Source organism: Triticum dicoccoides, chromosome 2B, assembly GCF_002162155.2.
Source record: "Triticum dicoccoides isolate Atlit2015 ecotype Zavitan chromosome 2B, WEW_v2.0, whole genome shotgun sequence".
Taxonomy (NCBI): Eukaryota; Viridiplantae; Streptophyta; class Magnoliopsida; order Poales; family Poaceae; genus Triticum; species Triticum dicoccoides.
The window spans coordinates 260,979,318-260,998,585 of record NC_041383.1 but is presented as its reverse complement, the minus strand read 5'-3'; the positions used below and the strand labels follow the sequence as shown (position 1 = coordinate 260,998,585).

At 47.2% G+C, this 19,268-nt stretch overlaps 2 protein-coding genes across 3 annotated transcripts in view; one reads left to right on the top strand and one right to left on the bottom strand.

The window, feature by feature from the left end:
* Nucleotides 1–4,416, bottom strand: part of LOC119363419 (glucan endo-1,3-beta-glucosidase 3-like) — a 5,739-nt gene extending 1,323 nt beyond the window's left edge. The window contains exons 1-3 of one of the 2 annotated variants that reach the window (XM_037628767.1): nucleotides 4,320–4,416; nucleotides 2,934–4,226; nucleotides 2,238–2,240 (exon numbers count right to left, since the gene is read on the bottom strand). In XM_037628767.1, coding sequence (XP_037484664.1) covers nucleotides 2,238–2,240; nucleotides 2,934–4,226; nucleotides 4,320–4,389 — 1,366 coding nt within the window. In that variant the 5' untranslated portion in view covers nucleotides 4,390–4,416. The remainder of the gene's footprint in view (nucleotides 1–2,237; nucleotides 2,241–2,933; nucleotides 4,227–4,319) is intronic. The other variant, XM_037628766.1, reaches the window with a different exon arrangement.
* On the top strand, nucleotides 46–2,465 carry LOC119363420. Its single transcript, XM_037628768.1, has 2 exons — nucleotides 46–511; nucleotides 1,404–2,465. The coding sequence occupies exons 1-2, from the start codon at nucleotides 206–208 to the stop codon at nucleotides 1,446–1,448; spliced, it is 351 nt and encodes a 116-aa protein (XP_037484665.1). The 5' UTR covers nucleotides 46–205; the 3' UTR covers nucleotides 1,449–2,465.
* Nucleotides 4,417–19,268: the final 14,852 nt, after the last annotated feature.

Genomic DNA, 19,268 nt, shown 5'->3' with positions numbered 1-19,268 from the left:
CTGCGTTTTGATTTTCGGCCGAAAAAAATGAATTTCGGCCGAATTTCGGCCGTCTCGCTAGGGCCCGATATATGGGCCTATCGGCCGAATAATTTGGCCCAGTTTAAATTTTTTTTGCCCGGCCCAGCTTCGAGAGCCTTCCAGTTAGGCTTCCGCTGAGACAAAACCACGAACCCACGCTACCTAACCCTAAATCGCTCTTTCCATGTCCGTCCTCCTGTGTGCGGCGCCGCCGCTGCGCACAGGCCACATCTCCTCGCCCTCCTCGACATCTCCGGCCAAGGCGCTCACTTCTCCGGCCCTCCTCCACATCTCCTCGCCTCCACCCCATCCACTTCCTGTCGAAGACTGCGGCAACGGAGCTCGGCGGCTGCGGCCCTTCTCCAAGACTGCAGCATGGTGCTCGGCGGCTGCGGCAACGGAGCTGATGGAGCGCGAGCCGACCAGTTCAACGGAGGCAGTAGCACGGGGCAGCGGCAGCAGCATGGAGGGCGTCCGCTTGACTGGAAAGGTACAAATGTTCTTGATGCAGTTTCAGTACGTGTATGCAGTTTCAGTTCTTGAGCAATTTCAGATCGATGTTGCTTTGTTTCTTGGTTATAATCTGTGTCTGCTTGTGCTGCTTTAGATTTAGGAGAGGTCCCTGGTAAATGGCTCGGCAAATGCATATATCATACGGGGTTAAGAAAAAGTGAGTCTTGATGAGTTGAACGTACAACAGTGAGATTATTAATCTGAAATATACATGCATCTGGTAGTCACCAAGGAGTCTCACAATGTTTTGGTTTGGTATACAATCTGAAACACACATGCATCTGGTATTCACTAAGGATGCTCACGATCTGGTACTATTTATTTTGGTCCAACAAAAAAGTGGGTTACAAACGTTATTCTGAACATCCTAAAATATATAATCGTTCCATAGATCTGGGGTGTGTGCTTGTTTTTGAGCTGTTGAGATGATGCTTGTGTGCAATATTAAAGTTTTTTTTCATCACCTCCAACCACTCGCTTGTATGTTTGCAGAAGCATCTCATGTTTGAATTGATCATTTATTTAGATCTACAGTACGTCCAATAATAATTCAGTTGTGTTGTGTATTTAACTAAGTAGATGTTGACCGATGGTTAATTTCAATGTTCAGTGGTACCATTAAGTGGTGGTTCTAGAACTAAGCTTCGCAGTATCTTTCTCAAGAATAGATTATTATTTTTGACTTGTCTTTTTGGCAAACTAGAGCATCAGGTTGTATTTTACTTATTCCTTAGTATCTAAACTAGAGCATTAAGTTGTACTGTTTTTGTTCCTCATTCATGTGAGGACACCCAAGTAAGCAAGGGTTGCTTCTCTAGTTACCTACTCTTCATAACTGACCGTTGTTCTTTTGTCATGTGATTTTGAAGAGAATGTATTTGTTGATAGTGAGAGTGAGGATAATGATGGGGTGAGTGAGGATGGGAAGATGCTCCATCCATGCATGATCAGCAAGAGGCGCAAATGCAAGTGGAAAAAGAGACACAAATTCAAGTGGAAAAGGACGCACCTCCAAGAGATGGCAATTTGGAGACCCGTAGATCTGTACGGCTTGTCAAGAAGAAGACCAAGGGCGTCAACAGCCTATACCCTGTTGCTTAGAAATCTGTTGGCAAGTCTCTTCTTTCTAGTGTTTTGTGATTCATGATAATTGCTTAGAAAATTTTAGTTACTTGGAGCTGCTAGTTTCTTAGATGTATACACTTTCTATCCATGCCTAGCCTTCGTTGTCATGTTAATGTTAAGCAATGTATTTATGTTATCCTGAAATGTTACCACTTGACTATTGTTGCACTAGACACCTCCATGTTAGTCCATTTTATTTCATTATGCACAAAGTGGAAGAAGAAAATTCTGATGTTGAACTACATCCATCCTGATTTTCCTTTTGTATGACAATTGACAAATGGCTAGTCCAAGCCAACAGTGGGCTGTTTGTGTCTATGTTGTTTTCTTTGTATCCTTAGAGTTTTGTTGTGCTCGAGTAAAAACTGTAAACTAGAATTCATCATTCTAGTATATGGAGGCATTTAACCTTTGCTCCTGAAGCTTTTTGGTGAATAAAAAACTATATTGCTGTAGTAGACTTGTTATTTGATTCATGAGCATGCATAAATTTGACTATTGTTCTACTAGCCACTTGTCCTGTTAGTCCATTTTATTTTTAATGCACAAAGTGGCAGAAGATAATTCCGATGCAGAACTACCTCCATCCTGACCCTTCCTCTGTTTTCTCTAAACCATAAATGGCACTTGAAGAATAACTAAGGATATCAAGAAGCTTTTGGATGTAGGCAAGCTTGGAGCTGCTGTTTCAATGTCATACTTTGATAGTTGCCTTTTGGAGCTGTTGTTTCTATGTGTAATACTTTAAGTCTGTTGGCTCTACCGGACTATTTAAACTCTGAACTATGCTGTGATGGTTGAACTGATGTTGGACTGTTAAGGGTTATGTTGGAGGCCACTTTATAACTAATGTGTGCCTGTTATGTTGGACAGATGCAGTTTTATTAATCCCTAGAGCTTATTTGCTGAAATTTACATGATCAAACCTGATGGTTGTTGCACTGCTATATTTGTGGCCTGTTTTATTTCAAATCTTGTTTGAATTTTGGCCGAATTTCGGCCAAATTTCGGCCAAATTTTGGCCAAATTTTCAAATTTTGATTTTGAAATTTCGTCCGAGATTTTGCCGAAAAATTTAAAATTCCCGAAATTCGGCCATTTCGGCCAAGGACGAAAAAAAACACAAACCGAAAATCAAAACACAGGTCGCAGGTGCCTATCACCGTCACCGCAAACAAACCATCGAGTGCCCAGTGCAGTGAGATCATCATCAGGTATTGGACGGACAACAACCTAATTGACTACTAGGAGAAGCAGCGGAAGCGGAAGCTCACCTGCTGGTTGCCGGTAGACAATGGAAGCGGCGCCGGAGAAGTCGCACGTCCCGCTGGCCCGGCCCTTGCGCTGGTAGTAGTCGTTGAAGGCGTAGGTGGCGTGCGCCACCTTGGTGTTGGGCTCGTAGCATGGCTTCCCGGGCTGGATGGCGCTGCAGTCTGCCCCGTTGCCGCACGCCCAGTCCAGCGCTGCCTGGAGGCGTGCGTCCCCGACCGCTGCGTTCGCCTCGCACCAGCTGCTTGTCTTGTCGCCGGCCCCGAAGTCGACCTGATACACCGGCTGGCCGTTGGGGTAGAACAGGCCGTAGTTTTGCTCCTCGACTGTCGGCTTCTCGTTCTCGTTGAAAAGTTCGAAGATGTATACGGAGATGTCGAATTCAGGGCGGTGCGGGGTGCCGGCGCCGGAGAGCGCAAGTTTGATGAGGTTATTGGTGTAGGCTTGGGCGTCCGCCTTTGTGAAGCCCAGGCTCTGTGGGCAGTAGGCGCACCCTCCCGGGTTCGACTCCCCGCCTTTTGCGGGCACCTTCGGCTTCGGGGCACGCCTTCCCCTGAGCATTCGCATCTTCATAGTGTGGTTCCTGGAGCTGGAGGAGCCCAGCCTCTCCATCGCATAATACACAGTGTCCAGCTGGGCTTCATATAGGCTGTAGTAGGTGAGGCCGGTCCGTCTGTCGACCACGCCGCCGTTGGGGCGGAAGGTCACGTAGTTGATGTCCATGGCGCCATTGGACGACGAATACGCGTAGTACGGGTAGATGTTGACCATGAGGTACGAGCCTGTCTGCTCCAAGAAGTCAATCATGGGACTCATCACCGACTGCGCGATGTCGTCCTTGAACTCACCTGCGGACGGCGGGAACGACGATGGCTTAAGCGCATCGAGCGCTATCGGCGTGGTCACCTTCACGGCGTCGGCCAGGTCCAGGCCAGCCAGCGCCGCCTGGACATTCTTCATGGCCGGGACGAGGTGCGACGTATGCTCGTTTGCCTGCTTGAAGACCTCGTTCCCTACCGTGACGCCACGGATATCCGTGGCAGGGTAGTAGGGCAACAGGTTGTTCTTGGCCCACTGGACGGCCCAATCTGGGTCCCCGGCCGCGGACGGGAGCATCTCGTTGGGTACCGCCACCATCATCTTTATGCCGCTGTTCTTCATCGCGTTCAGCACGCCCTGGTCGGTGTCGTACACCCTCACCGACGTGATGCCATTCTTCTTCAGCAGCTGCACCACCGACGCTGGGTCCATCAGGTTGTTCCCGTTCCTGCCGTAGCACACGCCTACCTCGCCTGCCTCTGTAAATTAAGAAACGTCGCCGCTGTTACAAAACTGCACCTACCTACAGTATTCCTCAAGACACCAACCTCAAGTCTATTTGATTTGATTACCTGCACGGGAGAAGAGGAGCAGTGGCAATCCGGCGCAGAGTAGGACGAGGCTCAGGCGAGTGAGCTCCATGCTGTTCTCTATTGCGTATCAGAGGATAGCCGGGACGAGCACAAAGGGTACATGTATTTATAGCCGGCGGCAACAAAGGTCAGGATGGAGGATCGTCTGTGGAGGGTGGTACACCCTCACATTGGCTCCAGTGGAAAGGATTAAATGGCCGCTAGTAGGGGGATAATTTGAATTAGTTTACTTAGCTATACCTAAGCCGCCTCAATTTTAAATTTGGGTCAGTCAGTATGCTGCTCTGAGATTCATGCCCATTCTTTTGGTTCGGTTGTTTACTCTGTTGGGCTTCATCTAATCGACTAACCCCAATTTTGGGTGAGTCGAATTGCTTGTTGGGATCGCTCGCGTCGCCCGTTAGCCTCCCGACGCCCTTTAGTAGGCAGAGCCCAGACCGCATTGCGGACCTGAACCGTCTCCTCCTCTCTCGCGACTTATTTTGTTCTTTCCTTTCCTTTTTTTTCCGAAGGAATACAAAAAAGTCTTGCATATCATTGCATTGATAGGTAGGATGGAGTTTAGTAAAAAATGTTACAACAACTTACGGGGTGTCGAGCATGTGTGCATGGATGGCATGCGTCAGCAGCCGCGTCACATAGGGAGGTGTCAGTGCGCCGGCCACAAAGGCCCTAATCTACGTCTCTGGCAGTACAAGTGCTAGTCCCGTGGCACCCGCGCGTGCCAAAAGTCTTGCCTCCTCCCGGATGGTGGCATTTACGGCTCGGCTCACAGAAGGGTGGTCGCCGTCGGAAAGTGCAGCCGTTACGGTGCTTCCAAAGCTACCATGTCATGAGGATGGCAATGGAGGCGATCCCGCGTCGAAGGCAGTGCTGCGTGGTGGAGATGGCCGAGGACAACCAGATAATGAACTCATGGTCCTGGCTAGGGATCACGGTGGTGGAGCGGCACCAAGACATCACCTCGGGCCATACCTGGCAGGAGAAGGAGCAACTCGCAAGGAGGTGTTGCATCATCTGGGATTCTTGATCGCAGAGAAGACAAGTAGGCTCGTGAGGCAGGTCATGTAGCACAAGGCGGTTGGCCGTCCAGCATCGTCCGTGCAGGGCTAGCCAGATGAAGAATTTGATGCGCAGGGGTGCCCAAGATCGCTAGGTGATGCGCCAGTGGGGGTCCTCCATGGATCCAATGAATAGAAATTGGTAGCATGAGCAAGTAGTGTATGAGCCAGAGCTAGTCCATTGCCAGGATATCCGGTCCGGCTCATCAGAGAGTGTCATCTGGATGGCCCTCTCCATGCCAAAAGGACCTGGATGTCCGCAATCCAAGCGCGATCGTGCAAGCTACCGCACACAGAACGTGTCTTGCACCGCTGCTTGGCAATCCCGACATAAACCAGTAGCGCGATCTCGGTGATGGATTGTCCATCTAGCCAATGGTCGTCCGAGAATTTGAAAGTGCGCCCGTCGCCGATTGGCCAGGAGAGGTGGAGGCCCGGAAGATGGCCTGGTCTTTTGGGCAAAGGGGGATGTGCAAGTGCTACCATGGATGTGAGGTGTCTGTCCTCTATAGCCACAACAAGCGAGTGTACGTGGAGGGAGACACCCACACGTTGTAGGTCGGGGATGCCGAGGCCCCCAAGGCGATAGGTGGCAGACGCTACGCCAACTGACGAGGCAATGGCCATTGCTCGCGTCTTTACGGACATACCAGAGGAAGCTGTGGAGGAGGCGGTTGATCTGCTTGAGAACTGGGGGTTGATGGCCATCGCAAGAAGTGTGTGTGCGGGCATAACGGATAGCACATGGCGGCAGAGCGCCAGCCGGTCTCCGCGCGACATCATGGATTCCCACAATGGTGAGAGCCTGCGCTCTAGCCTGTTGAGGATTGGCTGCAATGCAGCGACGCTGATCTTGCGGACTGAGAGCAGAAGGCCGAGGTATGTCGTTGGGAAATCCTTGAGTGGACATGCGAAGTTTTAGGTGATCGCGACACGGTCATCGGGTGTGCACTGGATGGGGGAGGCCGCACAGTTGGCGAAGTTGGTGTACATCCTGGAGGCGGCGCCAAAGATATTGAGCAGTTGACGGATGGCTGGAAGGTCCTGCTTGCCTGGATGGCAAAACACGACCACGTCGTTGGTGTGAAGAGAGATGCTCGATGCCATGTGGCGTGTGGTGAGCCATTGGAGCACGCCGTCGTTGATAGCCCGACATTGCAGGTTGTTGAGGGTGTCAATGACCATGACGAATAGCATGGGGGATAGGGGCTCCCCCTGTCGGAAGGCGCAACGGTGAAGAATCGGCGGTCGCTGTGCCGAGGAGGATGAAGGATCCATTCACACCAACGTCGGCCGACCAAGAATGCAGAGTATGCTAGTAGGAACGCCCATGAGACCGAGTCGAAATCGTGTGCGATGTCGAGCTTGAGAATGAGGCGGAGTTGCTTGAGGTTGTGGAGCTACCATGCGGTTTCCTGGACAAGTAGGAAATTGTCATGGATGCATCGGCCCACGATGAACGCGATCTGGTTTGTCGAAATCATTCCTCCAAGCCGAGGCAAGCGGCGGAGTGAGAGCACCTTGGCAAGCAGCTTGGCGAACAGGTGGATCAAGTTGATCAGGAGATAATCTGAGAGTGCACTGGCGTCGGGCTTCTTGGGTAGCAACGTTAGGAGCGCCTCATTAAGTCACTGGAAACCACGACGATTGGGGGTGCAGAGCTTGTCGGATGTGTCAATGAAGTCATCTTTGATGATTGGCCATGATGCACACAAGAAATCAGAGGTAAACCCATCGGGTCCAGGAGCCCTGCCCTTGGGCATGTGTTTGATGGCCTCCCAAATTTCATGCTCGGTGAATGGTATTTCAAGGTCTTGCAATTCGAAGGAGCGTGGGTCTAGGCCCTCCAAGTCAACGGCAGAATATGTCTCGTGGGGTGATCCGAGGATAGCTGAGAATTGGTTAAACACAGCCTCTGTGATTGCCGCATGACCAGAGACAGTTGACTCGCCCACTTGAATTTGATGGACCATCTTATTTCAAGAATGCTACGCGGGGTGGAGGCGAAAAAAGGTCGGGTTGGTGTCGCCGCCTTTGAGGTAGTTGAATCGAGCGTGCTGCCTTGCCAGGGACCGCTCGAGAGATGCGAGTCCAACATAGGATGCCTTGAGTTGGCGACGAAACCAGGCCTCGGTGGCCGAGAGCAGCCAGGTGTCCTGGGCCACCTCAATGCGCGATATCAGCTCATGAGGGACACATAGTTGAACGAAATGTTGCCAAAGGTCTTGGTGCTCCATCTTTGGAGATGGTTGGCAGTGTCTTTGTGGCACGCGAAGATGCATTAGAAAGGATCAAACTCGTTCGGGGAGGACGTCCATGCCTCGGCGGCCCGTTTCATGGTAGCCCTGTAGCTTGGGCCAAAATATTTCAAAGTGGAAGAGCCTACGCCGGGAAGATCGTGGCATCAGATCGATGATGAGTGGCACATGATTAGAAGCAGGCAATGCAACATGCAACTCGGGTGGTCTATTACTCATCCGGCAGTACATAGGACCCGATCGATGCGCTCGAGCGTAGGGGGCTCGTGTTCATTGGACCACGTATAACGACGACCATGGAGGTAAATGTCCCGGAGCTCTTCCTCAATAATGAAGTTCCTAAAGTGTGGCATGGTGTCACGATGGAGGTTACAGTTGTTCTTGTCCTCGAAAAGATGATCATGTTGCAATCGCCTCCGAGGAGCCATGGGCCAGCGCGGCAGGATTGCATGTCGTGTAGGTCGGAGAGGAAGTGACCTTGGCGGCCTCCTCCTTTGGTCCATAGACCCCAGTGAACCACCTATGCGGGTTGCCATCGCGTGAGGAGACAAGTGCGTTGATGAAGTGTGCGCCAATGGTTGGGTGAGGTACCTACTAGCCATGGTAGTCGGCAAGCCAGCGATCGTATCAGCAACAAGCGGTCGTTCAAACATGTGCATGTAGTGCTCCAAGATGGTGTCAGACAAGGGCTCATCGTCATGCAGCAACCCAAGTCACTGTAAGAGGACACGCTGGGCCTTCATCTCAGATTCATAGCCCTGATCCGTCTTGGTGATGTGATCGCTCCGGCGCAACATGAAATCCAGGGGTACTTCCTTACATTGCTGGCATGGCGATGGGAACAGGAGAACTGTTGTAGTGCTCTTTTGTCCGTCCGACCAGGGCGATTGTCGGGCCGGCTAGTGATGACGTTGTATGGCACAATTATTGGTGTGGGGGCGAGGTTAGATCCAAGGGGAGAGAATTGCATGGCGCAATGATGAGGGCATGGATTTGGTGGGGGGCAGGATCCGTGTCCTGAGCGCTGATAGGCTCCTCGGCCTCCACGGCGTGCAACTCGACGGTTGGTGACTGATACGACTCTACCGTATCTATACTTTTTATTGTTCCATTCTATTGTAGTATAAATCTTGGATGTTTTATATGCATTTATATGCCATTTTATATCATTTTTGGGGACTAACCTATTAACCTAGTGCCAGTTTTAGTTGCTATTTTTTGCTTGTTTTTGGCTTTTCAGAAAATCTATATCAAATAGAGTCCAAACAAGATAAAACTTTAGGTGATTTTTTTATACCAGAAGGGACCCAAAAAGGCTCGGGAGAAGACCAGAAGAGCAATGAGGGAGCGAGAACCTCACCAGGCATGCTCCAGGGGGGCACTGAGCTTGTGGGCCCCCTATGCAACCTCTTGACCTAATTCTGCCTCTATAAATTCCCAAATATTCAACGTATACCAGAGAGCCACCCGAAACACTTTTCCCGTCGCTGCAAGCTTCTATTCTCCCGTGATCACATCTAGAGGCCTTTTCCGGTACTCCGCAAGAGGGGGAATCTATCACAGAGGGCTTCTACATCATCCTTTGTGCCCTATCGATGATGCGTGAGTAGTTCAGCACAGACCTATGGGTCCATAGCTACTCGCTAGATGACTTCCTCTCTCTCTTTGATCTTCACTACAATTTTCTCGATGTTCTTGGAGTTCTATCCGATGTAATCTTCCTTTGTGGTGTTTGTTGGGATCCGATGAATTGTGATTTATGATCTGAATATTTATTAATATTAATTGGGTCGAACTCTTTTATGCATGATTATTATAGATTTGTATTTCTCTTCGATCTATCCATTTAGTTTGGCCAACTAGATTGATTTATCTTGCAATGGGGGAGGTGCTTTGTAATAGGTTCAATCTTGCGGTGCTCTATCCTAGTGACAAAGTAGGGGACAAGAGTCGTTTTTGTATTGTTGCCATTATGGATAAAACAACGGGGTTTATTCATATTGCTTGGGTTTATTTTATCTACATCATGTCATTTTGCTTAAGGCGTTACTCTATTTTGTACTTAATACCCTAGATGCATGCTGGATAGCGATCGATGGGTGGAATAATGGTAGTAGATGCAGGCATGAGTTGGTCTACTTGTCTCAGACGTGATGCCTATATACATGATTATTGCCTTGAATATCATCATAGCTATGCGCTTTTCTATCAGTTGCCCAAAAGTAATTTGTTCACCCACCGTATGCTATGTGCTCAAGAGAGAAGCCTCTAGTGAAAAATATGGCCCTCGCGTCTACTTTTATCATATATAAAAACATAAAATTATCGTGCCATAATTTTATTTCTTTTATTTTGTTTTGCAATTTATCTAATTACCTACCACGCTACGATATTTAATCCTTGCAAGTAACCACCGAGGGGATTGACAACACCCTTGTTTGCTTTGGGTGCAAGTATTTGCTTTTGTGTGTGTAGGTGTTGTTCATGAGGCTTTGCGTGATTATCCTACTGGATTCATAACCTTGGTTCTTAACCGAGGGAAATACTTATCTCTACTGTACTGCATCATCTCTGCTCTTCGAGGAAATCCTAATGCAACTCACAAGTAGCAGTGTTGGGGCCGCGAAAGCTGGAGAAAGCCTCGTGTCTCTCATGATCAGACGCTGGCAGGTTGTGGAAGGATTGATAATCACAGGCGGGCTGGCTGGGATTGGTGCAGACGTTTGCGCGTGACCCACCTGTGATGGGTGCCGGAGCAGCCTTGTCAAAGGGGATCACAGCCTGTGGGGCATCCGAGGCGATGGGGGACCCGATGCATGGGATGGAAGGAGCGGTGCCGTCGTGATTGGCCGTCGACTGGCGACAGTTGGCCAGCGCAGATTCGTCCAAGCCCTCGTAGGCTGGGGCCCGTAGTGTGCTTTTGTCCGGGTATGGTGGGCCATTGCCCTAGCGCAGCGAGCGCGTCTATAAGGTTGGTGGTGGGCCCTCGATGGTCAAAGGGCTGTGGGAGGGTGCATTCATGACCACAACATGCGTGTCAGAGACCCATTGGGCCCGGTTGTTGATGGAGGCACCATTAGCAGGTGGGCTCCAGGATGCTTTGCCAGCCATGAAATAGAGGATGCGTTCCTCGATGGCGCCCATGGTGGCTGCTTTCCCCGTTGTTCGCTAGCTCCCCAAGGGTTGCCTTGGGAACTTGTGCCACTGAAGCCACTTCGAGGGTAGGGGGAGATGGGTGGTTAGCTTCAGCATTACCGTCGCGGGGGAGGGGGTGTGAATGTCTTGGAATTGCGTGACGAATATTTGAAGCACGTGGAGGGAAAACCGCTCGGCACAGTCGGGGTCCGCGTCGGCAGTGGCAGCGTCCGGCTTGGGGACTAGCAGGTCAGAAGAGCGGGGGATGGCATCTGGGTTGGCAGTACAGGACGAGAACCTGAACATGGAAATGTCGGTCCTATCACGGGTGGAAGGAACCAGGTGCTCGATGTCGAGGAACGGTGCCAGCATGGTACCGAAGTTGGACCGGTGCCACACCTGGTCGGGGATCGGGGATTCCAGCAATCTCAACCTCCACATGGAAGTGCAGTTGGACGGGCTCGCAGCTAGCGACATGGCTCTAAGGATGGACGATGAACCGAAAGCGCGGGGAGCGCACCCGATGTAGGCCCACCCGAGCACGCTCCACGGTCATGGAGAACTTCAGGAGGAACTCGTCACGTCCATGGTTGTGAACGGAGAACACGTTGTCGGAGAGGCGGAACTTGTCGCACAGTTGGGCCGCCACTTCCTCGCGCGAGACACGGGAGGGATTACCGGCAATGGTGGCCACTAGGCGTGCTCAGGAAGCTCGGTCTTGGCAGCGATGAGCCGTGGTGTGCGGGGCAGGTAGCAGAGCATGACTGCCGGGTGATAGGTCTCCAGCGTATTTATAAATTTTTATTGTTCCATGCTATTATACTATCAATCTTGGATGTTCATTATGCAATTATATATCATTTTTTGGGACTAGACTATTAACCTAGTGCTAAGTGCCAATTGCTATTTTTCCCTTGTTTTGGCTTTTTAGAAATATAGTAACCAATAGAGTCCAAACACTATGAAACTTTTAATGATCTTTTCTGGACCAGAAGGGACCCTAAAAGCTTTGGGAGAAGACCTGAAGAGCCACGTGGGAGCGACACGCTCGGGAGGCTCGCCCCAAGCTTCTGGGCCCCTCGTGGTACCTCTTGACCTAATCTGAGCTGTGTAAATCCCCAAATATTCTCCGTATACCAGAGAGCCACCCAAAATATGTTTTCCACCGCCGCAAGTTTCTGTTCTCGAGAGATCCCATCTGGAGGCCTTTTCTGGTACTCTGACGGAGAAGGAGTCGACCACGAAGGTATTCTACATCAACCTTGCCGCCATTCCGATGACGTGTGAGTAGTTTACCACAGACCTACATGTCCATAGCTAGTAGCTAGATGGCTTCTTCTCTCTCTTTGACCTTCAATACAAAGTTCTCCATGATATTCTTGGATATCTATTAGATGTAATCCTTTTTTGTGGTGTGTTTGTTGGGATCCGATGAATTGTGGGTTTATGATCAAATTATGTATGAATATTATTTGAGTCTTCTTTGAACTCCTTTATACATGATTGTTATAGCTTTGTATTTCTCTCTGATTTATCCATTTGGTTTGGCCAGCTAGATTGATTTATCTTGCAATGGAGAGGTGCTTTGCGATGGGTTCGATCTTGTGGTGCTCAATCCCACTAATGTAAAGGGACATGACACATATTTGTATCATTGCTATTAAGGATAAAAACATGGGGTTTATTCATCTTAATTGAGTTTCCTTTGTCTACATCATGTCATCTTTCTTAAGGCGTTACTCCGTTCTTTATGAACTTAATTCTCTAGATGCATGATGGATAGCGGTCGACGTGTGGAGTAATAGTGGTAGATGCAGACAGGAGTCAGTCTACTCGTATCAGACGTGATGCCTATATACATGATATTGCCTTGGATATCGTCATAACTATGCGCTTTTCTATCAATTGCCCAACAATAAGCTATTTACCCACGGTATGCTATGTTCAAGAGAGAAGCCTCTAATGAAAACTATGGCCCCAAGGTCTATCTTTATCATATATTAAAATCTAAAAATACTTTGCTACAATTTATTTACCATTATTTTATTTAGTGTTTTTGTTTATATATCTGTCACTTAGAGATTTGATCGTTGCAATTAACCGCCAAGGGATTGATATACAAATTGTCCATGTTGTCCTAATTTTTTAGAACTTTTTGAGTTGCATAAGTATGGTCATTGTTCAAATCTTTACAAGTTGTTCTGTTTTTGATAGATTCTGTTTTTGTTGCATAGTTTACTTGTTTGGATGAGTCTATCGATTGTATCGGGGGGTACAGGTCATGGTGAAATTATAATACAATGGTTTTTATGCAATAATAAAATATGAATGGTATTACAATTGTACCTAAATTTTAATATTTGCTTGTTATACTAACGTATTTCACGAGTTTTCTGTTGAGTTTTCTATGCTGAAGTTTTCAAGTTTTGGGAGAGATCACGATGGATGATGGAATAAGGAGTGCAAGACCTTAAGCTTGGGAATGCCCAAGGCACCCTAAGGTAATATTCAAGGAATCTCTAGACTCTAAGCTTGGGGATGCCCCGCATGGTATCCTCTCTTTCTTCTACCAACTATCGGTAACTTACTTGGAGCTATATTTTTATTCACCACATGATATGAGTTTTGCTTGGAGCGTCGTGCTATGAGTCTTTTCTTTATTTGCTTTTTAGTTTGCCACAATCATCTTTGCTGGACACCTTTTTGAGAGGGACACGCATTATTCATGATTTGTTAGAATACTCTATGCGCTTCACTTATATTTTTTGAGCTAGGCAATTGCTCTAGTGCATCACCTATATCTTCGAGAGCACGACGGTGGTTATATTTTGAAGAAACAGATGCACTCTCATGCTTCAATTATATTATTTTGAGCGTTTGATAAATAGTAATGGCAATATGCACGGGTTATGAATTTGGTCCTAATATGATAGGTATTCAAGAGGGATATAATAAAAACTTTCATGTAGATCACTGAATATGATAAGTTTGATTCCTTGCAATAGTTTTGTGATATAAAGATGGTAATATGTGGGAGGTACTAGTGATTGATTGTTGTTTAGTAAGAATATTGGTGTTAAGTTTTGTGATTCTCGAGGCATGCACGTATGGTCTCCTGTTACGCTAAAAAGTTGGAGCACGATTTATTATCGAGTGTCTTCGTTTGCGTGAAGGTTGGGGTCGTGCGATGGTTAACTCCTCCTAGCAACCTCCCCCTAGGAGCATGCGTAATAGTACTTTGCTTTGAGGGCTAATAAACTTTTGCAATAAGTATGTGAGTTCTTTATGACTAATGTGAGTCCATGGATTATACGCACTCTCATCTTTCAGCCATTTGCTAGCCTCTCCAGTATCTACATCACCCTTTCTCACCTTGAGATGTGGTGCAAACTTTGCCGGTGCATCTAAACCCCGTGATATGATACGTTCTATCACATATAAACCTCCTTATATCTTCCTCAAAACAGCCACCCACTGGTACATCGAGGTACTATACAAAAGGTTTTTAACCCCTTTCCGCGACGGCATTTGGAACCGTCGCCAAGTGAGTGTCGGTGATAGGGGGGTCCTTCCCACATGACCTAGAAACCGTTTGGGATATGGAGCCGTGATCCAGAGGCCTTGCAAAATCTAATCATGTGTGACGCAACGCACACGAAATTCTTTCGCACGCGTGGGATCGGTGATTAAACATTTCTAATGATGCAGTGAAACCAAACGGTGTGTGGTAATGAACTGTTTGGAAAACAGTATGTAAGGCACACGTGCCAACATATGAACTCTGTGTGATATGTGCCCCATCGCACATGAGTTTTCTGTGAAACCCGTCTGCCATGCAAGACTCCATCCCACACGTTTCCCAACAATTACCATGTGCGATAATGTTCTATCACAAATGGTTCAGGATCCCCTTTGCACACATACAAGTGTTGCAGACCGTTTGTGATTTGTTGTGTATCACCGACAGTTGCGGCAAGAGTGACGTGTGCTTTTTGTTTGGGATCCCACATATTTTCTGGAAACATTACGACTGGGATTGTATTTTACATTGGGCACGGTTTACTCCGAGCTCTCGTGTGCGATAAACTTGGTTTAGTATTAAGGTTCTTCTCTTCCAGCATTTAGTTCAAGTTCTTCTCTTCCAGCCCCCGGACCCTCTTTGATAAGGAAAGTTCATTTCTAAAATAAAAAATGACAAATCTGCAACGTGATATCACAAAAGGTTCCCGAGACCCTACAGACACGTAGTAGTATTGCAAATCGTTTGCGATATGTTGTGTATCACCGACGATTCCGCTATGATTGATGTATGCTTTCCGATGTGGATCACATACAATCATTTAGTTGAATCGTGTGCGGAGCAATTGCCAGGTTAAAAAAAATTCCATTTTGAATCGGCATGCAAAAAGCAAATTCGCCACAATATTCAATTGAACAAATAGTGTCCACAGGAAGAACATTCATCAGATTTCGCAACAAATGCAATTGAACATATGGTAGCTAAATTCCAATGATTTGTCGACACATATATGCATTACATAATTAATCATAGTGTACGAAATACGAAGACCTCATCACATGGAAAACAATGGATCCATTCGTATATGTTTAGCGGCTAACTCTTACTCAATGTTTCAGGAGAACGCATGCTGAAATCTTCATTATCACCAGTGGGATTGATTTAGTGATTCAGGAAGAAGTCGTTGATAAATCTCCGAACCATCAGCAATTCACCAGCGGGGAGCGGTTCAGGGGTCCTCGGTTCTAAGATGAGCTGCAATATTTTTAAGATCAGAACGTGCCATATGAGTGGAGTAGAAGATATTAATTAAGATAGACTTACTGGTACTAATTCGCGAGGATCTTCACAACTATCAGCAGATTTGCAGATGGAGATCATGTGTCTGCAAACATAGTATCCACAAAGGTTGGTCCCTGCTTGTTGTTGACGACACTGAATTGTTTTGTACAAAATTAGTCATGTATTTGTCCTGTGAGAAACAACCTAACCGGTGTTAGATGTATTTTTTTCTTTGGACAGAAATAGAAAGAGGTTTATTTAGAAGCTTGAACATTTGACTAGCGTAACAAAATGTATTTGCAGACTACTGGATTTTTTTTTGAAAATAACGGATTTTGGTGTGTTACCGGAGAAACGATCTCGTGTTGCAGAGGTAGTTCCCTCTTGAACAGGTTCCCTAGTTTAGTTTCCCACAATGCAAGCACACTGCAAATGAAGATGAATTTTGACAACATCAATTATTGAACCAAATATGAATGCAAATTAATTTCAACATCATAGAATTCAATACCTATCCATGAATTGCTGAACATGCGTCAGATCCTTAGCATTTGTTTACTCTCTGAGAGAATCCATGTAGTAAACTGTGATCTTGTTTGTAACAATGAATACCAATATCCAGTGATTGCTACATATTAAGAAAGCCATGAACTTATGAATTATGTTGAAATCTGAAAGATAATTAGTATATGCGTGGTTGTTTACTTGACTTACCATTCATGATATGGTCAGAGAAATGATTCTGCATGGGACGTGTTTTCGAAGATACAAACGACCATTTTAATGGCCCAGTCCCGTAGGTCCTTACCATCTAATGTTGTGCCATTTGCGAATGCAGGATCTATGAAATACACACTCTCCCTTTTTATTCTTTGCGCGTTCAATCCCCTGAGAGGAATAAAATGCAGTTAGCTGTTTATCATTTACAACCTTGTATGGAGAAGTTGATCATAGTTTGTTAAGTACTTAGAAAATCAGGCATCTAACAAGAGTGGCATCGAGATCGTTGAAGTTGAAGAAGAGATGTAATTCCTCGAAACTCACATTGATGGAACCAGCATTGTGTCGGAAATGATCTCTGTTGTAGTGGACTAGCAAACCATGATGACATGCTGACATTTGATCCATGCAATATTCATGTAACTCGTGGCAACTTGAGCTCCACTCATCAAAGTATTCGACAACAAGAAATGTCTGGCCATGGATGTAATTGCATGCTTCAAGTACGTCTGCTTTATTTTTAGCAAGCCGCAAATCTATTTCTTCATCATCCATGCCGTCAGAAATAATATTACTCCCCGATTGGAACAACCTGCTGTTAATTTGGTCCCGGGTGATGGCTGCTTTAAGTAAGAGGCAATTGTTCTCTTTCCTCTTCGCTCCCCCGGTGCGCTTCCTCGGGGGTGCAACCTTTTTGGCCACTTCCTTCTTGGTACTTGAAGCATTTCTGGTAGAACGTCTGGTTGGCTGAAAGGTAGACTGCCTAGCAGACGGTGAAGCTTCAACGGACTGCTTAGCAGATGGCTTAGCTGTGCCGGACCGCTGAGCTGGCGGTGCTACTGTGATGGACTGCTGGGTAGTAGGAGTAGAGGCATCGAACTGCTGACCATGCGTTGAAGCTATGTCGGGTTTCTGCGCAGGTGGTGCCAACTTGTCGGTGTGCTGAGGAGGTCGTGCCAACGCATTGGTTTGCTGAGCAGGAAGTGCTGACGCATTGGTATGCTGATCATGCGCCTGCGGACCGAGGAACTGATGAGTAGTCGGTTCTGGACCTACAAACTGCTTAGCAGGCGGTTCCGAAGCATCAGACTGCTTAGCAGTCCATTGCACCAGGTTGGTCTACTGAGCATGTGCTGAAGCTGGGTCACCCCCTGCTGCTTCAGTGGCCAGCACCTGAACCAGTGGTGCGTCTTCAGCAGTTGTAGGCCTTGCCACTGGTTGCTCTGGGGTGGATGATGACATGGCCTGTACGACACAAAGTCTGGCTAGTTGATCACAGGTTGATGCATCAGCCGTCGGATTACGAGTATTAGGTTCTTTGGAGGAAGCACGTGAGAGCTGCTGTGGCAAGGAGAGCGTCACTGGTTGAGGGGCAACATTGGTTGCTCTTGGCGCGACTTCAGGGATCTCATCGATGAACTCTATTTCCTTTCGTTGCCACTGGATGTGATGTAATAGTGTTTCTCCCAAGGTACTTTTCTCATCAAAGTCTCCTAGGACATTCTTCAAGGAAAATTCATTGAATCCAGGCTTTACTTCAGTCACTTAGCACTTCACACAGCCCGGCTTCAATGGCACATTATCCAACAAGAGGCCCTCTTCCAAGAAGGGTGGGCAAACCTAGGCTGTTGCACATTTAATGTACCTTCATAATGTGTAAGCACGCCTTTCAGTCTGTCTTTCATTCCAGATAGATCAAATGTCGCATCATCATGAGCAGTTGCAGTCTCAGTGTCGCTGGGGTCTACTGATGCACAACTACTCTTGTGTGGTGTTGTCGCGCAATAAGCAATAATCCCGCCTTCTGCATCATATCATTGACTCCTCAATATCCTTTCGAACAGCCAGATACATGTCCTTCCTCAACCTTTCATACAATCCATTCTGCTTCATTTCACTCCTTGCTTTTTTCATGCTGAGCCTCTCTTCTTTGTTGAGTGTGAAAGCCCTCTTGTGCGGGACATTAACACCTATACCCCTTACACGACCAGGGGACTCTCTTGTTTCTAGAGCATTGGACAGAATGTCACATGGCCCTGAGTTCCTGTAGAACCTTCCAAGGATCTTGGAAGCCTTTAACATCACACGATACAGGTCTTTGTCACGTGAGTTTTCAAAGTAATAAGTTCCGTCATCATGCCTCCTTGCATGTGCCCGCAAGTAGTCTCTAACGCATTCCCCCCTGATTTCACTAAACGCTGGTTTCCCACCCGCCGCTACTACTTCTTTGTCCTCCTGGTCCCATATCGGTTTCATGCCATAGTATCCCGCCACACCCATATGGTGGGGGAGTGTGTGTTCCTCCTCTGAAGTACCGATTGCTTGGCACTCTTCTCAACAAACTCTGTAGTTGCCCTGATGTAACGCCCCGGATCCGATGCGCCAGGTGTCCACCAGTTATTCGTCGCCATTGCCATGTCATTTGCATATTGAGCTCCAATCAATTTGTAGTTTTTTTTGTTGCACTTTGCCATGCCATGCCTCGTTAAATCGGACATGCATCATACTTGGTTGAGCGTCATGCCTTGTTCATATGTGGTGTGTTTACCATGTTGTGTTCTTCTTCTCGATAGTTCCTGTTTCGTTGCGATCGTGAGGATTCGTTCGTCTACGCTTGGTTCATGTTTGTGGCTTCATCTTCTTCATGGTCTCGTTCTTCTTCCTTGCGGGATTTCAGGCAAGATGACCGTCACCTTGGATCTCACTACTACCATTGCTATGCTAGTTGCTTCGTTCTATCGCTTTGTTGCACTTCCTATCACTTGTTCTTCAAGCCTCCCAAATTGCCATGTCAGCCTCTAACCTTTTTCACCTTTCCTAGCAAACCGTTGTTTGGCTATGTTATCGCTTTTGCTCAGCCCCTCTTATAGCGTTGCTAGTTGCAGGTGAAGATGAAGATTGCTCCATGATGGACACGATTATGTTGGGATATCACAATATCTCTTATTTAATT

Bases quoted from the DNA above. Each gene is read 5' to 3' on its own strand.
- LOC119363420 (XM_037628768.1), top strand. From the start codon at position 206: ATGTCCGTCCTCCTGTGTGCGGCGCCGCCGCTGCGCACAGGCCACATC. The intron at 512-1,403 runs GTACAAATGTTC...GTGATTTTGAAG, and splicing joins GCGTCCGCTTGACTGGAAAG to AGAATGTATTTGTTGATAGT.